Below are 22,303 nucleotides of genomic sequence, written 5' to 3' on the forward strand. Positions count from 1 at the left end.
TCTTGCTGCATGAGTGATTAGCTGCACAGAGCAGGGCTGTTTCTAGCCATTTTGGTGCTCCAGGCAAAGCACCTTACTGTGCCCCCAATCTTGTAAATAGAAAGATCATAGCCTACATTAATCAGTTTTAGGGGAATCAACATCAAGTTGATAGGACACACCTCTCAACCAAAATCATGGAATCCACATATCAAACATCTCATATAATTGTTATATGGAGTGTGTAGCCACTTTATAAATACTGTTATATTTATTGTTTGTAACCAGACTAGGTTTTACCAGGTTGAAATATTGTTCTGGAAAGCCAACAGATCTGCAACAATCAATATAACCCATCTAAAGGTGCGTACACACGCACTACCGCCGGCAACGACGGGTCCGCCGGACCCTACCGCTGGGCAGGCGTTCCAGCGACAGTAGTGCGTGTGTACAGTCTGTCAGGCAGACTGATAAGGCTGTTTCAGAATGATCCACTGAGCGGATCGTTCAGAAACAGCCTTATCAGTCCACCGACAGCGCATACACATGTGCTACTGTTGGCTGAACGTCCACCCAGCGGGAGGGTCCGGGGGACCCGTCTTTGCCGGCGGTAGTGCGTGTGTACGCACCTTAACACAGTAGCAACTTAATTAGATGATTATACTATTCTTTACTTTTGTAATTTTCCTTTGTTATGCTAATCGGCAGTGCCAATTAGAGATGTCCCGAACGGTTCGGTGATTCACGTTCGCGGTGAACCTCAAACTATATGCTAGTTCGACCCGCCCCCTATACTACATCATTAGGGTCAACTTTTACCCTCTACATCACAGTCAGCAGACACAGGGTAGCCAATCAAACTACACTCCCTCCTGGAGCCCCCCCCCCCCTTCTCTATAAAACGCAGGCAGCGTCAGCCTTTTCACTCACTCGTGTGGCTGCAGTAATAAGTGAGAGAGAGAAGGGAGAGAACCTGCTGACGTAGGGAAAGCTTAGTTAGTCTCTTGTGTTAGGCTTGTTAGGTTGCTCCTTCTTGCTGATCCTTATTGCTAAAAAGCACTCCTGATCCTCAACAGCTCTTTTGAGAGCTAATGTTGTTCTTGTGATCTATTTTATTTTTTTGTGTGTGTGTCCTACAGACACTTGTGTTGCATATACAGCCCTGTCAGTCAGTCGCAGCTGCTGGACCTTGGCCCCTTTTTAATTCCTACTGTGCCACTGCCAGGCCCAGCACATTCAGTGACTGCCTGTGTGTGACAGCTGCACATTTGTAATACCAATAACTGCATACCCACCTGTTCAGTGCACCTACCTACCTACGTGAGCACACGCAGTGTTATATACCAGTCAGTCACTGCACCTGTTCACGGTACCTGTGTGAATGACAGCTGCACATTTGTAATAGCAATCACTGCATACCCACCTGTTCAGTTCACCTACCTACCTACGTGAGCGCACGCAGTGTTATATACCACCAGTCACTGCACCTGTTCACGGTACCTGTGTGAATGACAGCTGCGCATTGTATTGATACCAGTCACTGCATACCTGTTCACTGCACCTGTGTGACTGCACATTGTATTAGTCAAGTCAGTGCATACCTTTCACTTCATCCCCCCAATATGGGCAGGTAGAGGCAGGCCACCCGGCAGGTCTGTTTGAGGTCGTGCTGTCGTGATTTCGTGCGGCCCTGGACCAAAGTACAGTGTTCAGAAGGCGCGTGCCCTCAACCCCCAAGATTGTCAGGACGTAGTTGACTATTTAACACAGAACACCTCATCTTACTCAGCTTCCACACAGAAGCGTGACATATATTCCTCCACCTGCTCTGACTCTGGCACCCCATTTAACACTCAGTCGGCCGCCACCACCAAAGTGCCATCACCCCAGGGCTCAGTGGTGTGGACATTTTTTGTGTGTCTGACTCAGATGAGAGCAATGCCATCTGTACTTTCTTCCACCAAAAATTGAGTCGTGGAAAGACCAAGACCCACGTAGGGACAACTTCCTTAGGAAGGCACATGATGACAAAGCACAAACTGCAATGGGATGACCACCTGAGGAAAAGAAGCACACAAAAGCAAAGCCACACATCGCAGTGGAAGATACCAGGCTGCAATTATTTCTCAAAAAGGTGATACCCAAACTGTACCGTGATGTTGAAAGGCAAGTGGTGTCATATCTAGCACACAGCGTTGGGTCAAGGGTCCATCTGGCCACGTGGTCTGCAAAGCACAGTCAGGCCTGCCCGAAAGACTAAGTCAGTCCTCACGCACAGCATCTCTGCCTGCACGCCATGCCTGTCCCAAGACTAAGTCGCTCCCCACACAGCATCTCTGCCTGCAGGCCGCTTGACTGCCTTCTCCGCCACCACCAACAGGGTCCAGGACTCCAGGCGGATTCCTGAATTTTTAAGGCTGCTGTACATGTGTCAATTCCCCTTCATGATCATTACCTTGCCGCGGTGAAGGAGCTTGCATATCACAATGAAGCAATGACCGCCGGCTATATGAGTGTCTCGGGGAAGCACACCCAAGATAATAAGGTTGTTGCTTCATTGTGGACAGACCAAATTCGATCAGCTGGACAGACATTGTTGTTCTGTCATTGAGCTACCTCAGCCCGGCGACCATATGGGCTTGCAAACCGCTATCGCCTGCACTCTCGTCATGGTGCGCAGCAGTCCAGCACGGCCGTCACTACACAAACAGCTGTTTGCGGTGCGTTACACAGTGAGTTTGGTCTGTCAGTGTGAAGCAGTACACTAATTACACTCCCTGAGTGATGTATACACATGCAAGATGTTTTAAAGCACTTTAGGCCTCCAATTTAGCATGCAATGTGATTTCTGCCCTTAAAACGTTGCTGTGCATCAAATCCGGATTCTTCCCAGGGACGTTTGGCGTGTATTCCACTCCGCCATGCAAAAACTCAGGTGTTAGAACCCTTGAAACATCGTTTCCATCACTTTTGTGGCCAGCATAAATGTTTCTAGTTTTCAAAGTTAGCCTCCCCATTGAAGTCTATTGCGGTTCGAAAAGTTTGCGCGAACCGAACTTTTCACGGAGGTTCGCGTTTGAGGTTCGCGAACCTAAAATCGGAGGTTCAAGCCATCTCTAGTGCCAATTCAGATGTTGAAATCATGACCTTTCACTGTCTTAATCAATCTAGCAGTGATATGTACATTTCCTAGATGTCACTGCAGGTCTGTGCCTGGTTTGTCTATGCCTAAAAACCCCGGGTACAGAGACAAACAAATGGAGCAATCAACTAACTGTCAGTAAACTTGGACAGTCCCGTATCATATTCTGTGCTATGAACCATGTTTTTCATGCATATGATTTACATACTGACATTTAAGAAAGCTAAAACACCATATGTCTTGCCCTTGTGTTCCTTGTAACATACCGAGCTAAACTGAAGGGACTTTTTTTTTGTCAATAATAGCAGAGCTTCACTTTAAAGGAAAGGTGCACAGAGAAGAGGAGGATGTTTTACACCGCACAATTAAATGCTCATCTACACCGCTGAAACACTGTTTAATAGGTTCAATGAACAGTGAAAGTAGCAGCAGGAATAGATGCTTTTGGATCTGCGCTGAGCACAGCTGGGAGTAAAGCATACAGGGTGTTATGTAGCTATTCATGATTAGCTATAAATGGAATCTGAACATAACAGAAAATGCAGATACAGTACGTTTCTATAAGTATGTTCATATATAGCATGATGTAACATTATTTATACATCTGTCATTTCAATCATTTAATGCGTGAACACCTGATACATGAATGTCTATATCTGCTTTGAAAGTCTTTACAATGCCACCTTGCACCTGCCTGTTCAAAAGGGCAGATCTGTGCAGGAATGTGTGGCAAAAGCATTGATTTTAAAGCAGTAGGGCAGAGGTGTCTTCAAGGTCCGTGGACAGAATGCAGTCCACGTTGCCATTTTATGTGGCCAATGAGAGCTTCAAATCTTCATGATTGTAAACAGTAAGGTAGGGATCACACTTGTGCATCCTCCCCATCTGCCATTGTGATAGGTCTTATATGTGTAGGGGATACTAGGTCTACAGTTAGTGTGCATGAGGGGCACATGTTTAAAAGTAGGGCGTCTTTGCCCTTTTATCCACACCTCTCAAAGCTGTGTTTCTACACAAACAGTTTTGAGCTATTTGAAGCTGCCACCTCTATCACCCACTTGCCTGGGCATACTACAATACAAATGTAACTTCCAGTTGGCTGTGAGCACATTCATAAAATAAAGTATACAGCATAGGATGGTGTTCTCAATTTCTTAGTTTTACTGCAGAAAACAACACGCTGCCTTCTCATCCAGAAGTGTTTATCTGTGCAGTGGCCATGTTCAGGTACTGCCCTGATGTTTTAGGGTGCCCACTGTTAAAGAGACTCTGTAACAAAATTTTCAGCCTTAGTTCTTCTATCCTATAAGTTCCTTTGCCTGTTCTAATGTGCTCTGGCTTACTGCAGCTTTTCCTAATTGCACAGTGGCTGTGTTATCTCTGTTATATGATCTAATCTGTTTTCTTCTGTCGGCTCTGTCGACCAAAGGCTGGAATGTGTGGAACGTGCAGGGCTGCTTGTGATTGGATAGAAGCGATACACACCCTCTGCAGGCCCCCTGCAGGCACTGTATGACTCACACACTTTGCTTATGTGAGCCTATCACAAGCTGGTTAGTTTGTTTGTAAACACTGCCTAAAACTGTTAATTACAAGCCAGGATTGCAGCAGGCAGGGGCAGAAACAGCACAGAGGGGCCCAGGAGAACATAATGAATAGAATGGTATGCTTTTTGCTGTAAAATTTTTAGAGTACAGATTCTCTTTAAATCTCCATCCTGTTAAATCTTTGTGAACCATTTGTGCTTTAGATTTTGGCCCTTAAGTGATGGAGTCTAACACTGGTGCAGAAAAGAATTTACATATTGATTTGCAGGCACCCACAGTATACAAGAATATAGACGATGGTATATTCTGCCTTTAGTAACTGATAACAGCTCACAGGGATACCTTGAATATTCATTTAAATGCTAAGAGTTAACTTAAAGATCATTGAACAAAAGGTAACTTTGTCATTCCATCAAGGTAAAAAATACACAAACGTTTTGAGATTATTTTTACTTACGCAATCTTGGCACACACATTACACTTCCAGGCTCCAGCTTTACCCACAACACGGCATGATTTGCAGACACGAAGCTGGCAAGCTTGGCATAAATCTCCACGGTCAAAGATTAATCCCAAACTCTTTTGACAACGAACACAAATTTTAGCGCTGTTTTGGCGGAGCCGGTGGATTTTGCCACCTCTCTTTTTGATTTCCAGTAATTCATTTTTTAATTTCCTTGAAGAAATAATAGAAAATAAAAACATTTGAATATGTCAATGTGAAGGCATTCTGCAGAGATTCTTCTGTAAAGAATAATAATTTTCAATATGCACAGCAGTTCCCATTTCACTGACATCACATTATCAATAAAAATGCTAAAATGTCAATCAATCAGCACATTCTTCTAGAAGAAACCTAGCCAGCTAAAAATAGCCTTCAACATAAAGTAATATTAGGTCATAAGATTGCCACCATTTTTCCCAAAAGAAAAATAAATAGCCATGCTTATACAATACAAGTTTACATTTACAATACAGTTTTAGATGTCCAATAAAAAATAGAAAATAAGCAACTTTTTGCAATCTGGAAGTAGTGATGGTGGTTTTCAGTTACCATTGTCTTCACAAGAAGCAACATTACTAAAGGAGAATGTGCTGAGGTCAATGAGGAGAACAAAAAAAAAACACATTTCAGTGAGTATTAAAAAGAGTCATAAGTCCCATGTAACCTCTCCATGAACATCCCCAATTACCTGGCATTACTTTAAAAACACCTTACTGCTGCTTTAATAAAAATAAATAAACACTTATATTATTTTGCTATGAGGCATTAACAGGAGTGTACATTTAGTATAGACACTAATGACTTTGCTGATAGTATTAAAACCGTAATTTTATATCACAAATATACTATTGATAATGCAATGCTTGCATCAAACTTGTCTCATGATCCCTTCTCTCTCACACTACCCCACCTAATCTGCGATAACTAACACTAACCCTCCTCCTACTACACCTAACTGCCTCTACACCTTCACTAACCTCCCTCCCACTATTTTTAGTATAGACGCTAATGACTTTGCCGATAGTAGTAACATCGTAATTTTATATTACACATATTATACTATTAATAATGCAATGCTTGTGTCAAACTTGTCTCATAATCCATTCTCGCACACACTACCCCTCCTACTCTGCTATACCTATCACTAATCCTCATACTACCACTACACCTAACTCTCTGCCACTTCACCAACACTAACCTAACTCCTGCTACTTCTAAAACTAACCTTTTTGCCGCTACTTCTAACACTAACCTCACAGTCACTCCCACAAATTTAGTATAGACCCGAATGACTTTGCCAATAGTACTTACATTGTAATTTTGTATTACACATATTATACTATTGATAATGCGTCGCTTGCATCAAACGTATCTCCTAATCCCTTCTCTTACACTAGCCCTCCTACTCTGCTATATCTAACACTAACTGTCCTACTACCACTACACTTGCCACTACACCTACACTAAGCTCACTCCCTCTACTTCTAGCACTAACTTCTCTGCCGCTACACCTAACACTACCCTTTGCACCTTTTCTGGCCATGAACATGTACTGATTGTTAAAGGCTGTGAGAATTAGAATACTGTGTAACTAGGCTGATAAGTGAACTTCTCTGATTGTTTTTACAAAATAGATCTTCATGGTAATATCACTGCTAATTTCAGCAATTTGCTGTTAGCAATTCCATCATCTCTACATTAGAGATTAATCAGTCAGTGCTACCTGGAGATTGTCCATGAGGGAGGGAGGGACTGCTGTCCTTGTTCTCTGAGTAGAGGCCTTTCTATACGTATTGAGAGAGATAACAGCCACTTCACTGATTTACTGGATATTTTGCTTTTAACAAAATACTTGTAAAAAGACTAGTTAATGAAAGTTTTTTCTGTCCACCTGATTTCATGGGAAATTGCTGCTCATCTCTACTAAAGGGGGGTTATAGTTTATGCAATTTCCATGAGGCATTTTTAAAAAAAACCATTAAGGAAATTTTATTTTTTATTTTTATTCACCACAGTATAGCATCTTAGACAAGTGTATGACAATTCTAAGAAAACAAGCCCAAACAGGACATTTATAGTGTTCTGTGATGGAAGATGGGCAACTAGCCTTACAAGGCATGTTGTAGGTGTTTGGCATATGGTTGTCATTTAATCAACAAAGTCATGGCAGATAATTACCTTGTACTGTCACTAGAACTGATGGGTAAATCAGGCAGAAAATTACTTCATTTGCATTTAATAAGCATGTTTCATTCTGTGCTCTGAGGGATTCAATGGCTTTGTGGAATGACAAATTACATTGTCAGCAGTAAGACATAACTATCTGGAACACTACTTTATAGAAGAAGATAAATGAGCTTTAGACCAAGGAAAAATGAATCTTAAAAATCTGCAGGAAGGCATAAGTGGCTGGATAGTGTAGCAGTGGCAGGATAGAGTTCGATCTCTGCTCTTCCTTATCAGTAAACCAGCCCCTATGCAGTGAGGAGTTCTTGGGTTAGACTCCCTTACAATGCTACTGCTTAGTAAGCATGCCCTAGTGGCTGCATCTCTGGTGCTTTGAGTGCATCAGGAGAAAAGGGCAATATAAATGTTTTGTTTGTCTTGTCTTGTGCTCCTGTTGTGCCAAACCAACACATGGAGCAGGGCAAGGTGTTACAAAGACTTTTTCCAGGTTGCAAGTCAGTAAAAAAAGAAGATTGGCACTCTGACTTCACTGATTGCATACATGTTTAAAGAAACCTTGAGGAGTCGGATTTATCAAAATCAGTGCAAGGAAAATTTTAGCAAAACTGGTCTAAAACGGGCAAAGAGGAACAGATCTAGGATTCTGATTAGTTATTTTGAGCATTGCTTTATTTTTGCACCAGTTTTCACCTTTACTGCTTTTGATAAATCTTCCCATGTGCCACCTTCAGTAACTGCTACTGTATTGACAGATACAAATCAACATGAGCATGAAGCTAGGAACATTTTTAGAAGGGTCTATCACTGGCACACATATCTTCTTAAAGATCAATATGTTATTATAAAAACTAAAATGTGATTTATCAAAAACTAATAAAGGAATGCTGAAAGCTCTGTTAAATTTCTAATATAGTTTAGCCTTAAAAAAATAAAAAATCAATTTTATTTGTTGAGCAGAGCCTCTGTTACAGATGATGGTGTTGGATTTTTCCATTATGATAGAAGGACCCTTTGTTCACATGTATAACATGACACAGTAGCTGCTATGAAAGACAGACAAAACAAGTATATTATGTCTTTGCTACACTGGATTTGATTTTATTCTAAGAATTGTGGAATTACTGTTTTAAATGTACATAAAACATGAATCTGGCAGAAACAATGCTTGCTAGTAGTCCTTGCAGTATATATAGCTTTTTGCTGCCCTACGGAAACCTTTCTGTTCCACTGCCCTATTTCATGTTCAGCAGCATCTTTCCATGTATAATAGCCTACCCCCTAGGACAACAACTTCCCCAGGCCATGACCTATATGGCCTTTGCAGAAATGTTCACAAAGGGATGTCTGGAACAATGCTTAGGTCCTTCCAGAAAACAAAAATACAGAGACACTAGGAGCCTCATTTAGTGCTGGAAGTAGGTGCAATGAAGAATATATAAAATTATAAAGGGAGGTACTCACAAACACGGGTGGAGCTAACAATAACCGCCGTATAGGGCATGAGAGGGAAGCCCTTTCCCACTTAAGTCTGGGTCTTCTTACACATAAGCAAAGGTAGCTTTGCTTATCTTGCTTTGGGACCAGGATTTTAAAGGGTAAAGCAGGTGCTAAGAGGAGTGTTCAATTCACATACAATCAATCAATAACCCTCTGTACTAAGAAAACTGACAGCAAGCTGGAACTTAGCTGGCAATAAAAACAACTAGGTTGCAAAATTGTATTTGTTGCAAAATTGGAGGATGTAAGCCTCCAAAACATATTTCATGCAACACTATTCTGCACTAGATCATTTCACCAGTCTTATTGTGCTTGAATAAAAACCTGGCCCAGTTTAGACTGGCCTATTTCTTAAAGAGAACCCGAGGTGGGTTTGAAGAATATTATCTGCATACAGAGGCTGGATCTGCCTATACAGCCCAGCCTCTGTTGCTATCCCAAACTCCCCTAAGGTCTCCCTGCACTCTGCAATCCCTCATAAATCACAGCCACGCTGCTGACAAACAGCTTGTCAGAGCCAGCTGGCTGTGTTTATCTGTATAGTGTCAGTCTGCTGCTCTCCCCGCCTCCTGCAGAACTCCGGTCCCCGCCTGCATCCCTTCCCTCCCTGCTGATTGGAGGAAAGGGACAGGGGCAGGGACCGAAGCTATGCAGGAGGCGGGGGAGCAGCTGAGACTGACACTACAGATGTAAACACAGCCTCACAGCGTGGCTGTGATTTATGAGGGATTGCAGAGTGCAGGGGGACCTTAGTGGGGTTTGGGATAGCAACAGAGGCTGGGCTGTATAGGCAGATCCAGCCTCTGTATGCAGATAACATTCTTTAAACACACCTCGGATTCTCTTTAAGGAGAGGTAAGCCCTACAATGCCTTTCCTTTTTCAGCTAAAAGAAAAGGAGAAGAGGCACCCAGGGGTGTAATAAAACTAGGTTAAAAATGATAACATGAAAAAAATGAGGTGGCTTACCTCAATGAAGACAAAATTCATATAATAAATTAATTTTATTTTGCATTTTATTATATTATTTTGCAATTTATTATATAAATGTTGTCTTAATTGAGGTAAGCCACCTCATCTTTTTTATTTTATCAGTTTTAACTTAGTTTTATTACACCTCTGGGTGCCTTTTCTCCTTCTCTTTGTGCTTGTCCCACCCACCCCCCTTTTTGGAAGGGTGTCCCCTGTGCCCCGTGGAGCCCTGCTGCTACCAGGACCAGTGGTTGCTTTTTAGATGAAGAGTGCGACTGTATCCAGTTTTCAACTGAGCACCCGAGTGGAGTTGGGTTTATACATCTCCACCTGCCTTTAAGGTTCAAAAGAAGTGACACCGAGAGCCCAATGTAGTGTAGTATGTACCGGTAAATGGATAATGTAAAAGAGTACAATAATGTATACTCACAATCCAGGGTTACCTCCAAGGCAACCACTGTATTTGCAGGTGAGGAGATTGACCTGTCCCCACTCAGGATTAAGAAGTCGCTCTCTGTAGATAGGAAAAAGGGGTATTCCCCTCCACCACGGGTGGATGCAAGAATAGCTTAGTAAACAGAGGCCCCAGAAGTATAAAACCAATTAAACGGTTTAAAAATGCTTGGAAGGCAGTGGTGGACTTACCTCCTAAAAGCAGACACAAAAACTGTCAATTTAAATACAAAATATTTATTGGTATATTCCACCCTCATTTGCAGTCAAATGGATAGTGTGATGGTCTGACAAAACTAAGGAGGTTGAAGGTTTGAAAGAAGCCCAGCTCATTCATAGTGCTAATTAGCTCTCTTTCTAGCTGAGAGCATTGGGCAGCTACAGTAGAGTCCCGGTTATCTGGGACTCAACTATCCAGCAGTCTCAACCAACCAGCACATATTGCCGGCAGTACTCACAGAGGTGAAGGCCAAGTTCGTAGGCTGTTTAGGGGCTCTGCTGTGCTTAAATTAATGAGTTAATATACTGAGATACACAAAGGAAAGAAAGATCTCCCCCATATTAACAGCATCACTCCAGGGTATAGTCAAAAAAGTATAACAAGTTTATTTATCATATACCGCGGACCCGGTGGACTTGTCCACCCTGTATACTGAGACGCTCACACTCTCCTGGGGTTTCCCGGTCTGCCAAACTCGGGTGAAGTATATATTTCCACTTAAGTCTTTCACCAGCCAGAGGCGTAGTTAGGGCTTTCAGCGCCCGGGGACAAAGACTATTAATGCGCCCTCCAAGGAGAAGCGCCACGCCGAAAAAGGGGATGTGGGTACTCTGTTAAGTGCTGCAGAAGATGTCAGTGCTAAATGGGAGGACATTAGACTATGACTATGGTAGGATTAGACTGTGAGCTCCTCTGAGGACAGTCAGTGACATGACTATGTACTCTGTAAAGTGCTGCAGGAGATACCAGTGCTATATAAATACATAATAATAATATGGTAGGACATTAGACTGTGACTATGGTAGCAACAAAAAGAAGAGAAGAGATCGAGAGCCCCCGATAGTGTATTATCGTATGATATATGGCACAATTGTGGAAAAGAAAGATTTATACTCACAAGTATGGGTTGCCAATAGGGGCAACCACTTCAATTGCAGACGAGGAGATTAGACCTGTCCTCGTTCAGGTTTAAGAAAGTCGCTCTCCGTAGAAAAAAAGAGGGGTGTCAACACCCATCCACCAGGTGGATCAAGTTGTACTCAAAAGAGGAGGCGCCAAAAGGTTAAAAAGAGAATCAGATTAAAATGTTAAAATTGTAGGTGGCAGTGGTGGACTTGCTCACCTCACAAAAAACTCCAGCACTGGTTCAGTGTAATAAAATCATATAATTTAATTACTACTCCTTAAAAAAAATTCAAAATTGCAACGCGTTTCACGGATCTCAAGTCCGCTTCATCAGGCAACAAAAGTCACACAGGCAGGAGCAACCGTGGTGCTGCGTAAACACGTCTGGCAGCGGAGGCGCCAGACGTGTTTACGCAGCACCACGGTTGCTCCTGCCTGTGTGACTTTTGTTGCCTGATGAAGCGGACTTGAGATCCGTGAAACGCGTTGCAATTTTGAATTTTTTTTAAGGAGTAGTAATTAAATTATATGATTTTATTACACTGAACCAGTGCTGGAGTTTTTTGTGAGGTGAGCAAGTCCACCACTGCCACCTACAATTTTAACATTTTAATCTGATTCTCTTTTTAACCTTTTGGCGCCTCCTCTTTTGAGTGTGACTATGGTAGGATTAGAGTGTGAGCTCCTCTGAGGACAGTCAGTGACATGCCTTTGTATTCTGTAAAGTGCTGCAGAACCTGTCAGTGCTATATACAGTAAATACATAATAATAATATGGTAGGACATTAGACTATGACTATGGTAGGATTAGATTGTGAGCTCCTCTAAGGACAGTCAGTGACATGACTATGTGCTCTGTAAAATGCTGCAGATCCTGTCAGTGCTATATAAATACATAATAATAATAATAATAATAATATGGTAGGGCATTAGACTAGGAGTATGGTAAGATTAGGTTGTGAGCTCCTCTGAGGACAGCCAGTGGCATGACTATGTACTCAGGAATGTGGGCAGAAGGTTGACGCCAGTGCTATATAAATACATAATAATAATATGGTAGGTCATTAGACAATGACAGGATTAGGTTGTCAGCTCCTCTATGGACAGTCAGTGACATGACTATGTACTCTGTAAAGTGCTGCAGTAGATGTCAGTGCTATATAAATACATAATAATAATAATATGGTAGGACATTAGACAATGACAGGATTAGGTTGTCAGCTCCTCTAAGGACAGTCAGTGACATGACTATGTACTCTGTAAAGTGCTACAGAAGATGGCAGTGCTATATACTGTAAATACATAATAATAATAATAATAATAATAATACGGTAGGGCATTACGCTATGACTATGGTAGGATTAGATTATGAGCTCTCCTGAGGACAGTCAGTGACATGACTATGTATTGTGTAATGTGCTGCAGAAGATGTCAGTGCTATATAAATACATAATATTAATATATTAATATTGTAGAACATTAGACTCGGAGTATGGTACAATAAGATTGTTGTGAACTCCTCTAAGGACAGTCAGTGACATGACTATGTACTCTGCAAAGTGCTGCCGAAGATGTCAGTGCTATATAAATACATAATAATAATATGGTAGAACATTACACTATGACTATGGTAGCATTAGATTGTGAGCTCCTCTAAGGACAGTCAGTGACATGACTACCATATACAGTATATTCGAATACAAGTAGACTTTTTGTATAAGTCGACCCAACTTTTTGACCCCCTTAAGTTGGAATTCTTCCACACTGCTGCTTTTAATGTTGCATAAAGCAAGATACCCGGAGAAATTAACCCCTGATGATGTCTAAACATCTTCCAGTGATCATGTTAAAGTGTTAATACACAACATTAACAACAGCACAGTGAGAGGAAGATGCTTGGAGAATAAAGGGTTTCTTGCTCCAGTTATCTTGCCTCATATAACATTAACAGCAGCCCAGTGCGGGGAAAACGCCTGGAAACCATAAAGTGTTAATTGCACCACTGTATCTGTTTCCTATGGTGTCAGCAGAGGCAGACCATTTGTTTTTACTGAGTTTACCTGATTTCACTGGGCTCTCTCCCCCTGCACTCCATAGTCACGCTGTCAGATCAAAGAACAGCAGTGCTGAGTGTGACAGCATTAGGCAGTGACCATGTGCGGGGAAGTTAGTAGCAGATATGTGACGCTGACTGAGAAGCAGCTATGGACAGGGTCGGAGCTACCATAGGAATAAATGGGCAATTGCCCCAGGGCCCCAGAGCCTGAAGAGGCCCCAAAGGTGTCACTCCCCCATCTTAACTGTTGCTCCCCAGGGACTCTGCAGAGTCTGTTAAGCTGTGAGGTGATTGGGGGAGGGTCAGCAGCCAGCTCAGGGGCCCAGGAGGGAAATTTGGCTGCAACAAAGGGCCTCTAATGATGCTTTTTGGTCAGGGGGTGTCTGTTGGGTGGGCCCCCAGGCTAATCTTGCCCTAGGGCCCAATTGTTACTTGGCTATGGAGGCAGAACTGTGGGGGAGGCTAGTACCTAGCAGAGGGGCTCTGTAAACAGACTACATACCCCAACCCCGTAGCCCTTCCCTTATTCCCCCTTCTCTCCCCCCCCCCCCCCCCCATGTTAATGCTTTGTTTTGCTTTGGCAATGCTAAATGTATTTGGTCCTGCCAATAAAGCTTTTTTGGATTGAATTGGAACTTTGCAGCAGTGACAGGACATTGATTGCTATCGCACCAGCTACAGAAAGTTTACCTTAGCAGAGGGCTCTTTGATCTGCAGCGCATCGGAGCAGACATCCATGAATGCAGGACAGGAAGCTGACAGAGGAGCTTACTTTTTTCCTGCCTAGCACAAGACTGCCTCTCCCGGATGTTGTCTGTCTCTGCATCTGCAGTGCAGAGACAACTTAGGCTTGGTTGGCTGCTGGCTCGCTGGCTCCATTCTACTTTGTCCATCTCCGCCCCCCTCCACAGTCGCACTTCCCTTCCCCGGCTTGTTAGCTCCTCCTTACCATCCAGCGAATGGCTCTCTGCCTCTGACATCATCACACAGGGAGGCAGAGCCAGTCCCGAAAAAGGCAGCCGCAAAAGCAGAGAGGACATAAAAAAAAACAAAACAACAACAATGCGTGGCTGGGTGCCCTTAGGAAGTCAGCGCCTGGGGGCACATGTCCTACCCTGCCCCCCCCAAGCTACGCCCCTGTCACCAGCCACTACCAGCATCATTTAGATGGGCATTGTTTATGTGTTTGTTCTGTGCGCTTTGATTCACTGTGTTCACTGTTATGGCACCTTATCCTGAACCCGGGTTCAAAATGCACACTGTGTCTATTTGATAACAGGTGTGTGTAAATTTCAGGCTTAACCAGGTATTAACCTATACATTTATGTGGATATCAAATACGTATGACTCCTAGAGAGTGTGGATGGTTTTAATTGCTTTTAAATGTGTGTCCATGCAACTGCTATGTTTTTTTTTTATATAATCATAAATAAACTTGTTATACTTTTTTGACTATACCCTGGAGTGGTGCTGTTAATATGGGGTGATCTTTCTTTCCTTTGTGTATCTAAGTCATACCTGCCCACATTCCTAGTGTTTGAGTGCAACACATACTTGCATTTGGAGTTAACATACTTAGTTAATATACTTTCAACAACTGTATTCCAATACTTAATACAGAGTTCATGGTATGTATATAGATTGGGGTATTGCACTGTATTAACTAGGCACACTTATCCGGCATCAGCCAATACCCGTTGGTACCAAGTAACCGAAACTCTACTATTAAGGCAAGCCTCTCTTGTACATTTTTTTTACACTATCCATTTTTGAGGCACCTTTTTCGTTCTTCGCAGACATTTGGCCCTGGTTGTATGCAGACCAATTACACAAATTTCAGGGATATGAAGGGGAAAGTTCTCCCTAGTGACCAGATTTGGTATCACTGCTGTAAGCTTGTAGCTCTTTACAATGAATACCACAACCCTTCCATTGATGTTGTTTTCTATAATTCTATCCTCTGGGAACTCAGCTTTTAACTCCTCTAATATAAATCTCCTTTTATAAGTAGGACAAATTATACCAGAAGAATAGTGTGTGCAGAGATACTGATATTTTTTATAAGCCCATTACAGTTTTGTTTTATTTTTATAAAACAACACATTAGATTTATCTATTAATTCCACTTCAGGTCTGTTTTATGTGAAAAGATAAAACACATCAATAAACGTATGTGTTTTTATAGTGTTTCACTTTAAGAAGCTTTACTTTAACAAAGCATAAATTGTGATATTTGAGGCTGTTCTTTAGCTGAACATATGTGTCTCTGTGAGAAATAAATGGAACACAAGGGCTGCCAGACTGAACATAAATTAAACATTAAACTCACAATATGCTGAAATAACGCAGATAATAGTATTTCAGTAGCACATTTCATAATTTCGTTCCAGTAAAACGTCTGTGATCTGCGCCTGGTCATTTCAAAGCTTTTGTTCAACAATATAATAGGTAGTGTCAGGTTCAGCTTGGTACACTCTGTGAACAAATAATTTCCATCCAGATAACATTAATTTCCCAGCAGATAACTGCTTTACCTGCTCAGAGAGAAAGGCTGGCTGCTCTGTTTACTGCTGTGAGAACCCAGTGACATATTCATTTTCAATGGAAGACATTACAGCCCCCAACATGGATAAAAGGACAAATTAGAAACTGCCCATTATTTAGCTGATGAAGAGCCAGATTCCAATGTCAGACATATCATTCCCATTAGAGAGTTCCAGCTTCCTTTTCAGCCATCTCTCTTCTGTCTCATCATCTGGTCAGTGGGTCTCCAAGTGTTCACATACCACCATCGTGACATTTCTATCATCCAGTCATACTAATCCATAGCTGTATACACCACAAATGCTATCTTGCATTAAAAAGAAAGAGAAAAGAGAAAGGGAGACTTTTCTTTTCACACAGGATGGCTGCATGACCCTTATTTTAAAATAATTTTATATTTTGAACGTTCCCAAATCTAAAATCTGACATTAAATTAAAGTGGACACAAATTAAAAATACAAGATTTCAGAAAAAAACATCTATTTTCTAAATTATAATGATAAATAGCAGCCTTTTTTTCAACTGCATGATGACAAATATAAAATATTTTAGATTTATTGGAGGAACCCCTCCCTTCCTTTCATATTGCCGGGATTTTCCGGCAAACTGGTGGATGAGATAAAAAACAAAAACAAAGCACAGTCTGCTACTAATGATGTCACAGGGGAGGTGATCTCAGCTTGTGTGAGATTTCACATAGACGACACCCCTGTGAGGGAGGGTAGCTGATGACAAACACACCCATGATCTGAAACCTCCTACTAAGTTCAGAAGTAATGGCTGCCACCTGTATAACCCTAGTTATGAAAAGAGAAGGGTGAAAAGCATGCACTGAAATACTCATAGGCTTGAAGGAGTGTTTATTTATCTTTGTATGTGTCAGAGTGGTGCAACTAAATATTTTGAATTAAAAAAATCTTTGGTTTGGGTCCTCTTTAAAGCAATGTATATGTGTGTATGCATATATACCGTGTATATATACTGTATGTAACGTAATATATATTCACCTAAAGGATTATTAGGAACACCATACTAATACGGTGTTTGACCCCCTTTCGCCTTCAGAACTGCCTTAATTCTACATGGCATTGATTTAGCAAGGTACTGAAAGCATTCTTTCGAAATGTTGGCCCATATTGATAGGATAGCATCATGTAGTTGATGTAGATTTGTGGGATGCACATCCAGGGCACGAAGCTCCCGTTCCATCACATCCCAAAGATGCTCTATTGGGTAGAGATCTGGTGACTGTGGGGGCCATTTTAGTACAGTAAACACATTGTCATGTTCAAGAAACCAATTTGAAATGATTCGAGCTTTGTGACATGGTGCATTATCCTGCTGGAAGTAGCTATCAGAGGATGGGTACATGGTGGTCATGAAGGGATGGACGTGGTCAGAAACAATGCTCAAGTAGCCCATGGCATTTAAACGATGCCCATTTGGCACTAAGGGTCCTAAAGTGTATCAAGAAAACATCCCCCACACCATTACACCACCACCACCAGCCTGCACAGTGGTAACAAGGCATGATGCATCAATGTTCTCATTATGTTTACGCCAAATTCTGACTCTATTGAGACTCATCAGACCAGGCAACATTTTTCCAGTCTTCAACTGTCCAATTTTGGTGAGCTCGTGCAAATTGTAGTCTCTTTTTCCTATTTGTAGTGGAGATGAGTGGTACCCGGTGGGGTCTTCTGCTGTTGTAGCCCATCCGCCTCAAGGTTGTGCGTGTTGTGGCTTCACAAATGCTTTGCTGCATACCTCGGTTGTAATGAGTGGTTATTTCAGTCAACGTTGCTCTTTTATCAGCTTGAATCAGTCGGCCCATTCTCCTCTGACCTCTAGCATCAACAAGGCATTTTCGCCCACAGGACTGCCGCATACTGGATGTTTTTCCCTTTTCACACCATTTTTTGTAAACCCTAGTAATGGTTGTGCATGAAAATCCCAGTAACTGAGCAGATTGTGAAATACTCAGACCGGCCCCTCTGGCACCAACAACCATGCCACGCTCATAATTGCTTAAATCACCTTTCTTTCCCATTCTAACATTCAGTTTGGAGTTCAGGAGATTGTCTTGACCAGGACCATACCCCTAAATGCATTGAAGCAACTGCCATGTGATTGGTTGATTAGATAATTGCATTAGTGAGAAATTGAACAGATGTTCCTAATAATCCTTTAGGTGCGCTGCGTAATATTTTGGCACTTTATAAATACAATATATATATATATATATATATATATATATACATACATATATACATATATATATATATATATATATATATATATATACACACACACACATATTTGTGTGAGAGTGAGTGTGAGAGAGAGTCAGCCAAGGGTGTAACTACAAACCATAGGGCCCCCTGCAAAACATCTACAAGGCCCACCTATGTTCACACCTTTTCCCTTGCCTCCTCTTGGTAACAAAGCCTGTATTCCCATCTTGTAAAGGTCATAACACTAGTGTGGCCATTATGACACCATAAGAAATGTAGCTACATAAAACCCCGGATTTAGGGAATGGATCACTGTATCAAAGGGAGCAGGGCCGGTTCAAGTAACAATTGGGTACCAGGGCAAAATTAGTCTGAGGGCCCCCCAACAGACACCCCTGACCAAAAAGTGCCATTAGAGGCCCTTTGTTGCAGCCACATTTCCCTCTTGGGCCCCTGAGCTGGCTGCTGACCCTCCCCCAATCACCTCCCAACTTAACAGGCTCTGCAGAGTCCCTGGGGAGCAACAGTTAAGATGGGGAGGGACACCTTGGAGGCCCCTACAGGCTCTGGAGCCCTGGGGCAATTGATCATTTTTTCCTAGCTGGTAGCTCCGACCCTGAGAGGGAAGACACAAGCCGCAGAACATTTATATCATGCTTTTCTCCTGGTGGACTCAAAGGGCCAGAGCTGCAGCCACTAGTGCGCGCTCTATAGGCAGTAGCAATGTTAGGGAGTCTAGCCCATGGTCTCACTGCCAGTAACCAGTACGCTATCCAGCCACTACTTTAGGTTAGGAATGGGGGACCCTCACAACTCTGGTTCCCCCCCTGCAGTTGCAGTGCCTGGCCCCCTATAGTTATGCCCTGGGAGTCAGCACTGGAGGGTACTGTTGTATCGGCAACCACACCTAGTGGCCTCTAACAGCAGTCACAGAAGACCACCAACAGGACCAGTAGATACAGGGACCTAACCAATAGTTACAGTGACCCTATCCTGCCATGCCAACAGTTACACACTACCCCAAGCAAGCAACTTGATGTCACAGATGCCACCCTACCTTGCCAGTGGACACAGTAGCCCCAAACCCACTCTGCAAGCAGTTAGTTGAATGTCCCTGATTCCTCCTGCAAGCATTTACAGTCCAACCCCTCCATGCCAGCAGTGGTAGATCCTGCTACAAGCTGTCATCAGTCACATGGTATCTCAACTACTATGACAGCAGTTCACACTCAGAGCAATCACAGGGCTCCCGAAGCTCAGGGAATGGTGTACTTATAAAGAGAACAAAGCTCAACCAAACTTAATTAGCACAATATACACTGTAGGACCCCAACTTCCCTGGTGCATACTACCTTGCATGGGGAAAAGGGGTTAACAGTACTTGGGAAGGCAGACCCTCATGCTTTTTTAACCACTTACCGTATTTTTCGCTGTATAAGGCACACTTTTTCTTCCCCAAAATGTTGGGGGAAAAGTGGGTGCGTCTTATGCGGCGAAGGTACGGATTTTGTGGTGCAGAGGTGCGCAGGGAAGCAGTATATAGATTACCTGCTCCTGCCGCCGCGCTCCTGGCTCCAATCCTGCCCGATCCTCTTCCATCTACCGCTGTCCGCTGCTGCCCCCGCCGAACATCGCTGGCCGGTCCTAATTAGCCACAGGGATATGCTATCATCACACGCATGCCGCCGAACAACGCTGGCCGGTCCTAACTAGCCGCGCAGAGATACGAGATCAGCGTGCACTGGGTCACGCATGCGTATGCGTGACCCTGGCGCACGTGGTGTGCTGATCGCGTATCCCTGCGCGGCTAATTAGATCCGGCCAGCGTTGTTCGGCGGCATGCGTGTGATGCTTCGGGAGCCCTGTGATTGCTCTGAGTGTGAACTGCTGTCAGAGTAGTTGAGATACCATGTGACTGATGACAGCTTGAGCAGGATCTACCACTGCTGGCATGGAGGGGTTGGACTGTAAATGCTTGCAGGAGGAATTAGGGACATTCAACTAACTGCTTGCAGAGTGGGTTGGGGGCTACTGTGTCCACTGGCAAGGTAGGGTGGCATATGTATTATTTTAAAACTATAATGGCCGAAAACTGAGAAATAATGAATTTTTTCTAAGGTAACAATTTACGTTTTTTTTTTAATCGTATTTTTTTTCTTTTTATTACAAAAAAAATAAATAAATTGGGGAGTGTGGGAGGTAATGAGTTAATTTATAATGTAAAACTAGGTATTTATATATGACAAATGTTTTTGGATGTAGTTTTACTATTTGGCCACAAGATGGCCACAGTACTTTTTTGTTCATGCGACCTGTAAGCGTCGGAAGTACGCTTACAGGACGTTGGGAAACTTCTTTTTTTTTCACAATGATTGCGCTGCTTCTCATAGAAGCAGCAGATCATTGCTGGGGGCTGAGATCAACGAACTGGAAAGTTTTTACCCGTTTACTGATCTCCGGGCGAGCAGGCGGCGGCATGCACGAGCACAGGAGCATGCGCTCGAGCGAGCCGGAGCGCGGACAGCGGCGGTAGCGGCATGGTGGTATGTGTTTCTATGCCCCTGGTGATAAAGTGGTTGAAGGACTTTTTTCGTTGTTGTGTTTTTATTTCACTTAACCCTTCATGGAAATGGGTTAGTAGTGTAGCCCTTTCAGGGAACAAAGTGTGATGTAGGAGTGTATTGACATGTGTGGTGTAACATAACATTCGCCTGATAGGCTAAATTTCGCCTTGCTATTAAGAGGCTTAGCACTGTGGAACTAAAACAGTGCATAGGAGGCCTAAAGCGAGCATTTGGCAGCGGTGAGTGAGGGGAGCGGAGGCGCGCAGAGCAGCAGCCACAGCAGCCACCCCATGAGGCAGAGAGGGGGCCCAGCGGCAGCTAACTGGACACAGCAAAGAAGAGAGAGATTAGCCAGGAGTGACAGAGACCAGGCGACAGCTGGGAAAAGCTAAAAAAACGCCAGGCCAGATGCAAGCCTAGTGCAGAGAGACACTATTGAGCCAGATGAGTATGAGCATTGCGACTTTATTAAGCCACAGACTGTAAATCAGAGTAGTAGTCATCAATAAGACAAAAAGAGCCAGAATTCAGTGGTGGTTGTCTGAGAAAAGTGACAGTTAACCACAGCATTGTATTGCCTAAGAAACAAAGACTGTGCCCAGTGTTATTGAACTGTGTCGCCAGAGAGTGAATGGCCTCTGTCAAACCGCTCAATTAATGTGTAAGCTCAGCCCCCAGTAGTGCCTGTGATCCTGAGACATTTTGCCTGTCAGCCTGCATCAGTCTATATATATATATATATATATATATATATATATATATATATATATATATATATCTCAACAGCATAATATTAAAGGGAATAATAAGTGCTATATGTTCTACCTAAGGAGGAGGAAGAAGGAGGGGGGGGGGAGGAGTTGGAGAAGAACAAGAATTTAAAGAAAATCTGTCAGCTAAACACAAGTTCTGTTAACCTACCAGCAGCAGAAACAGAGAAGAGTTGTAATGGAGTCACTCTGCATCCGGTGACTCCAGAACTACAGTAAAAGGAACATAGCACCAGATAGAGAGAAGGAGTCAACAAAGATTTTTATCCAAGTGTTGCAATTGCATAAGATGGAGCTTCATTTAGTGTGGAATCTAAACAGCATAAAGAAAGAGTTATCTTGCTAAAGAAAAATAGTGGTACTGTACCAGGGTGCATTGGTTTGTTTTGTTTCTATTATTTCTTTTTATTTCTTTGATCCCTTATTGGTTTATTTGGTTATTTTTATTTTATTATTATTTTATTTGGGGGCCACAGTATAGAGTGAAAGAGAGTCTGAGAAATCCTCTGAGCCAAAGAGTATACCGGTAATTCATTTCAGTGCCTTACACAAAAAAGTAAAAGTTGCTTCAGTACCATAAAGAAAGAGGAACTCCGATACCTAAGGTTTTGCTGAGCAATATAGCTTGGACTTGGTAACAAGTCCACTGACAGAGACTGCTTAGAACTGAAGTTGCTCAGTAGACCTGTTTCTGCCCAAGCCCTTATACACCAGCATATGGTACTGTG

The 22,303-nt window shown here is 42.7% G+C and overlaps 1 protein-coding gene across 5 annotated transcripts in view; it reads right to left on the reverse strand.

Annotated features, from left to right (window-relative positions):
• The window catches only part of SYTL5 (synaptotagmin like 5), a 331,232-nt gene that overhangs the window by 133,251 nt on the left and 175,678 nt on the right, over positions 1-22,303 (reverse strand). For all 5 annotated transcript variants that reach the window (XM_068269884.1, XM_068269887.1, XM_068269886.1 and 2 more), the window contains exon 3: positions 5,126-5,344. In XM_068269884.1, coding sequence (XP_068125985.1) covers positions 5,126-5,344 — 219 coding nt within the window. The remainder of the gene's footprint in view (positions 1-5,125; positions 5,345-22,303) is intronic.

This window comes from Hyperolius riggenbachi, chromosome 2 (genome assembly GCF_040937935.1).
Source record: "Hyperolius riggenbachi isolate aHypRig1 chromosome 2, aHypRig1.pri, whole genome shotgun sequence".
In the NCBI taxonomy this organism is placed as follows: Eukaryota; Metazoa; Chordata; class Amphibia; order Anura; family Hyperoliidae; genus Hyperolius; species Hyperolius riggenbachi.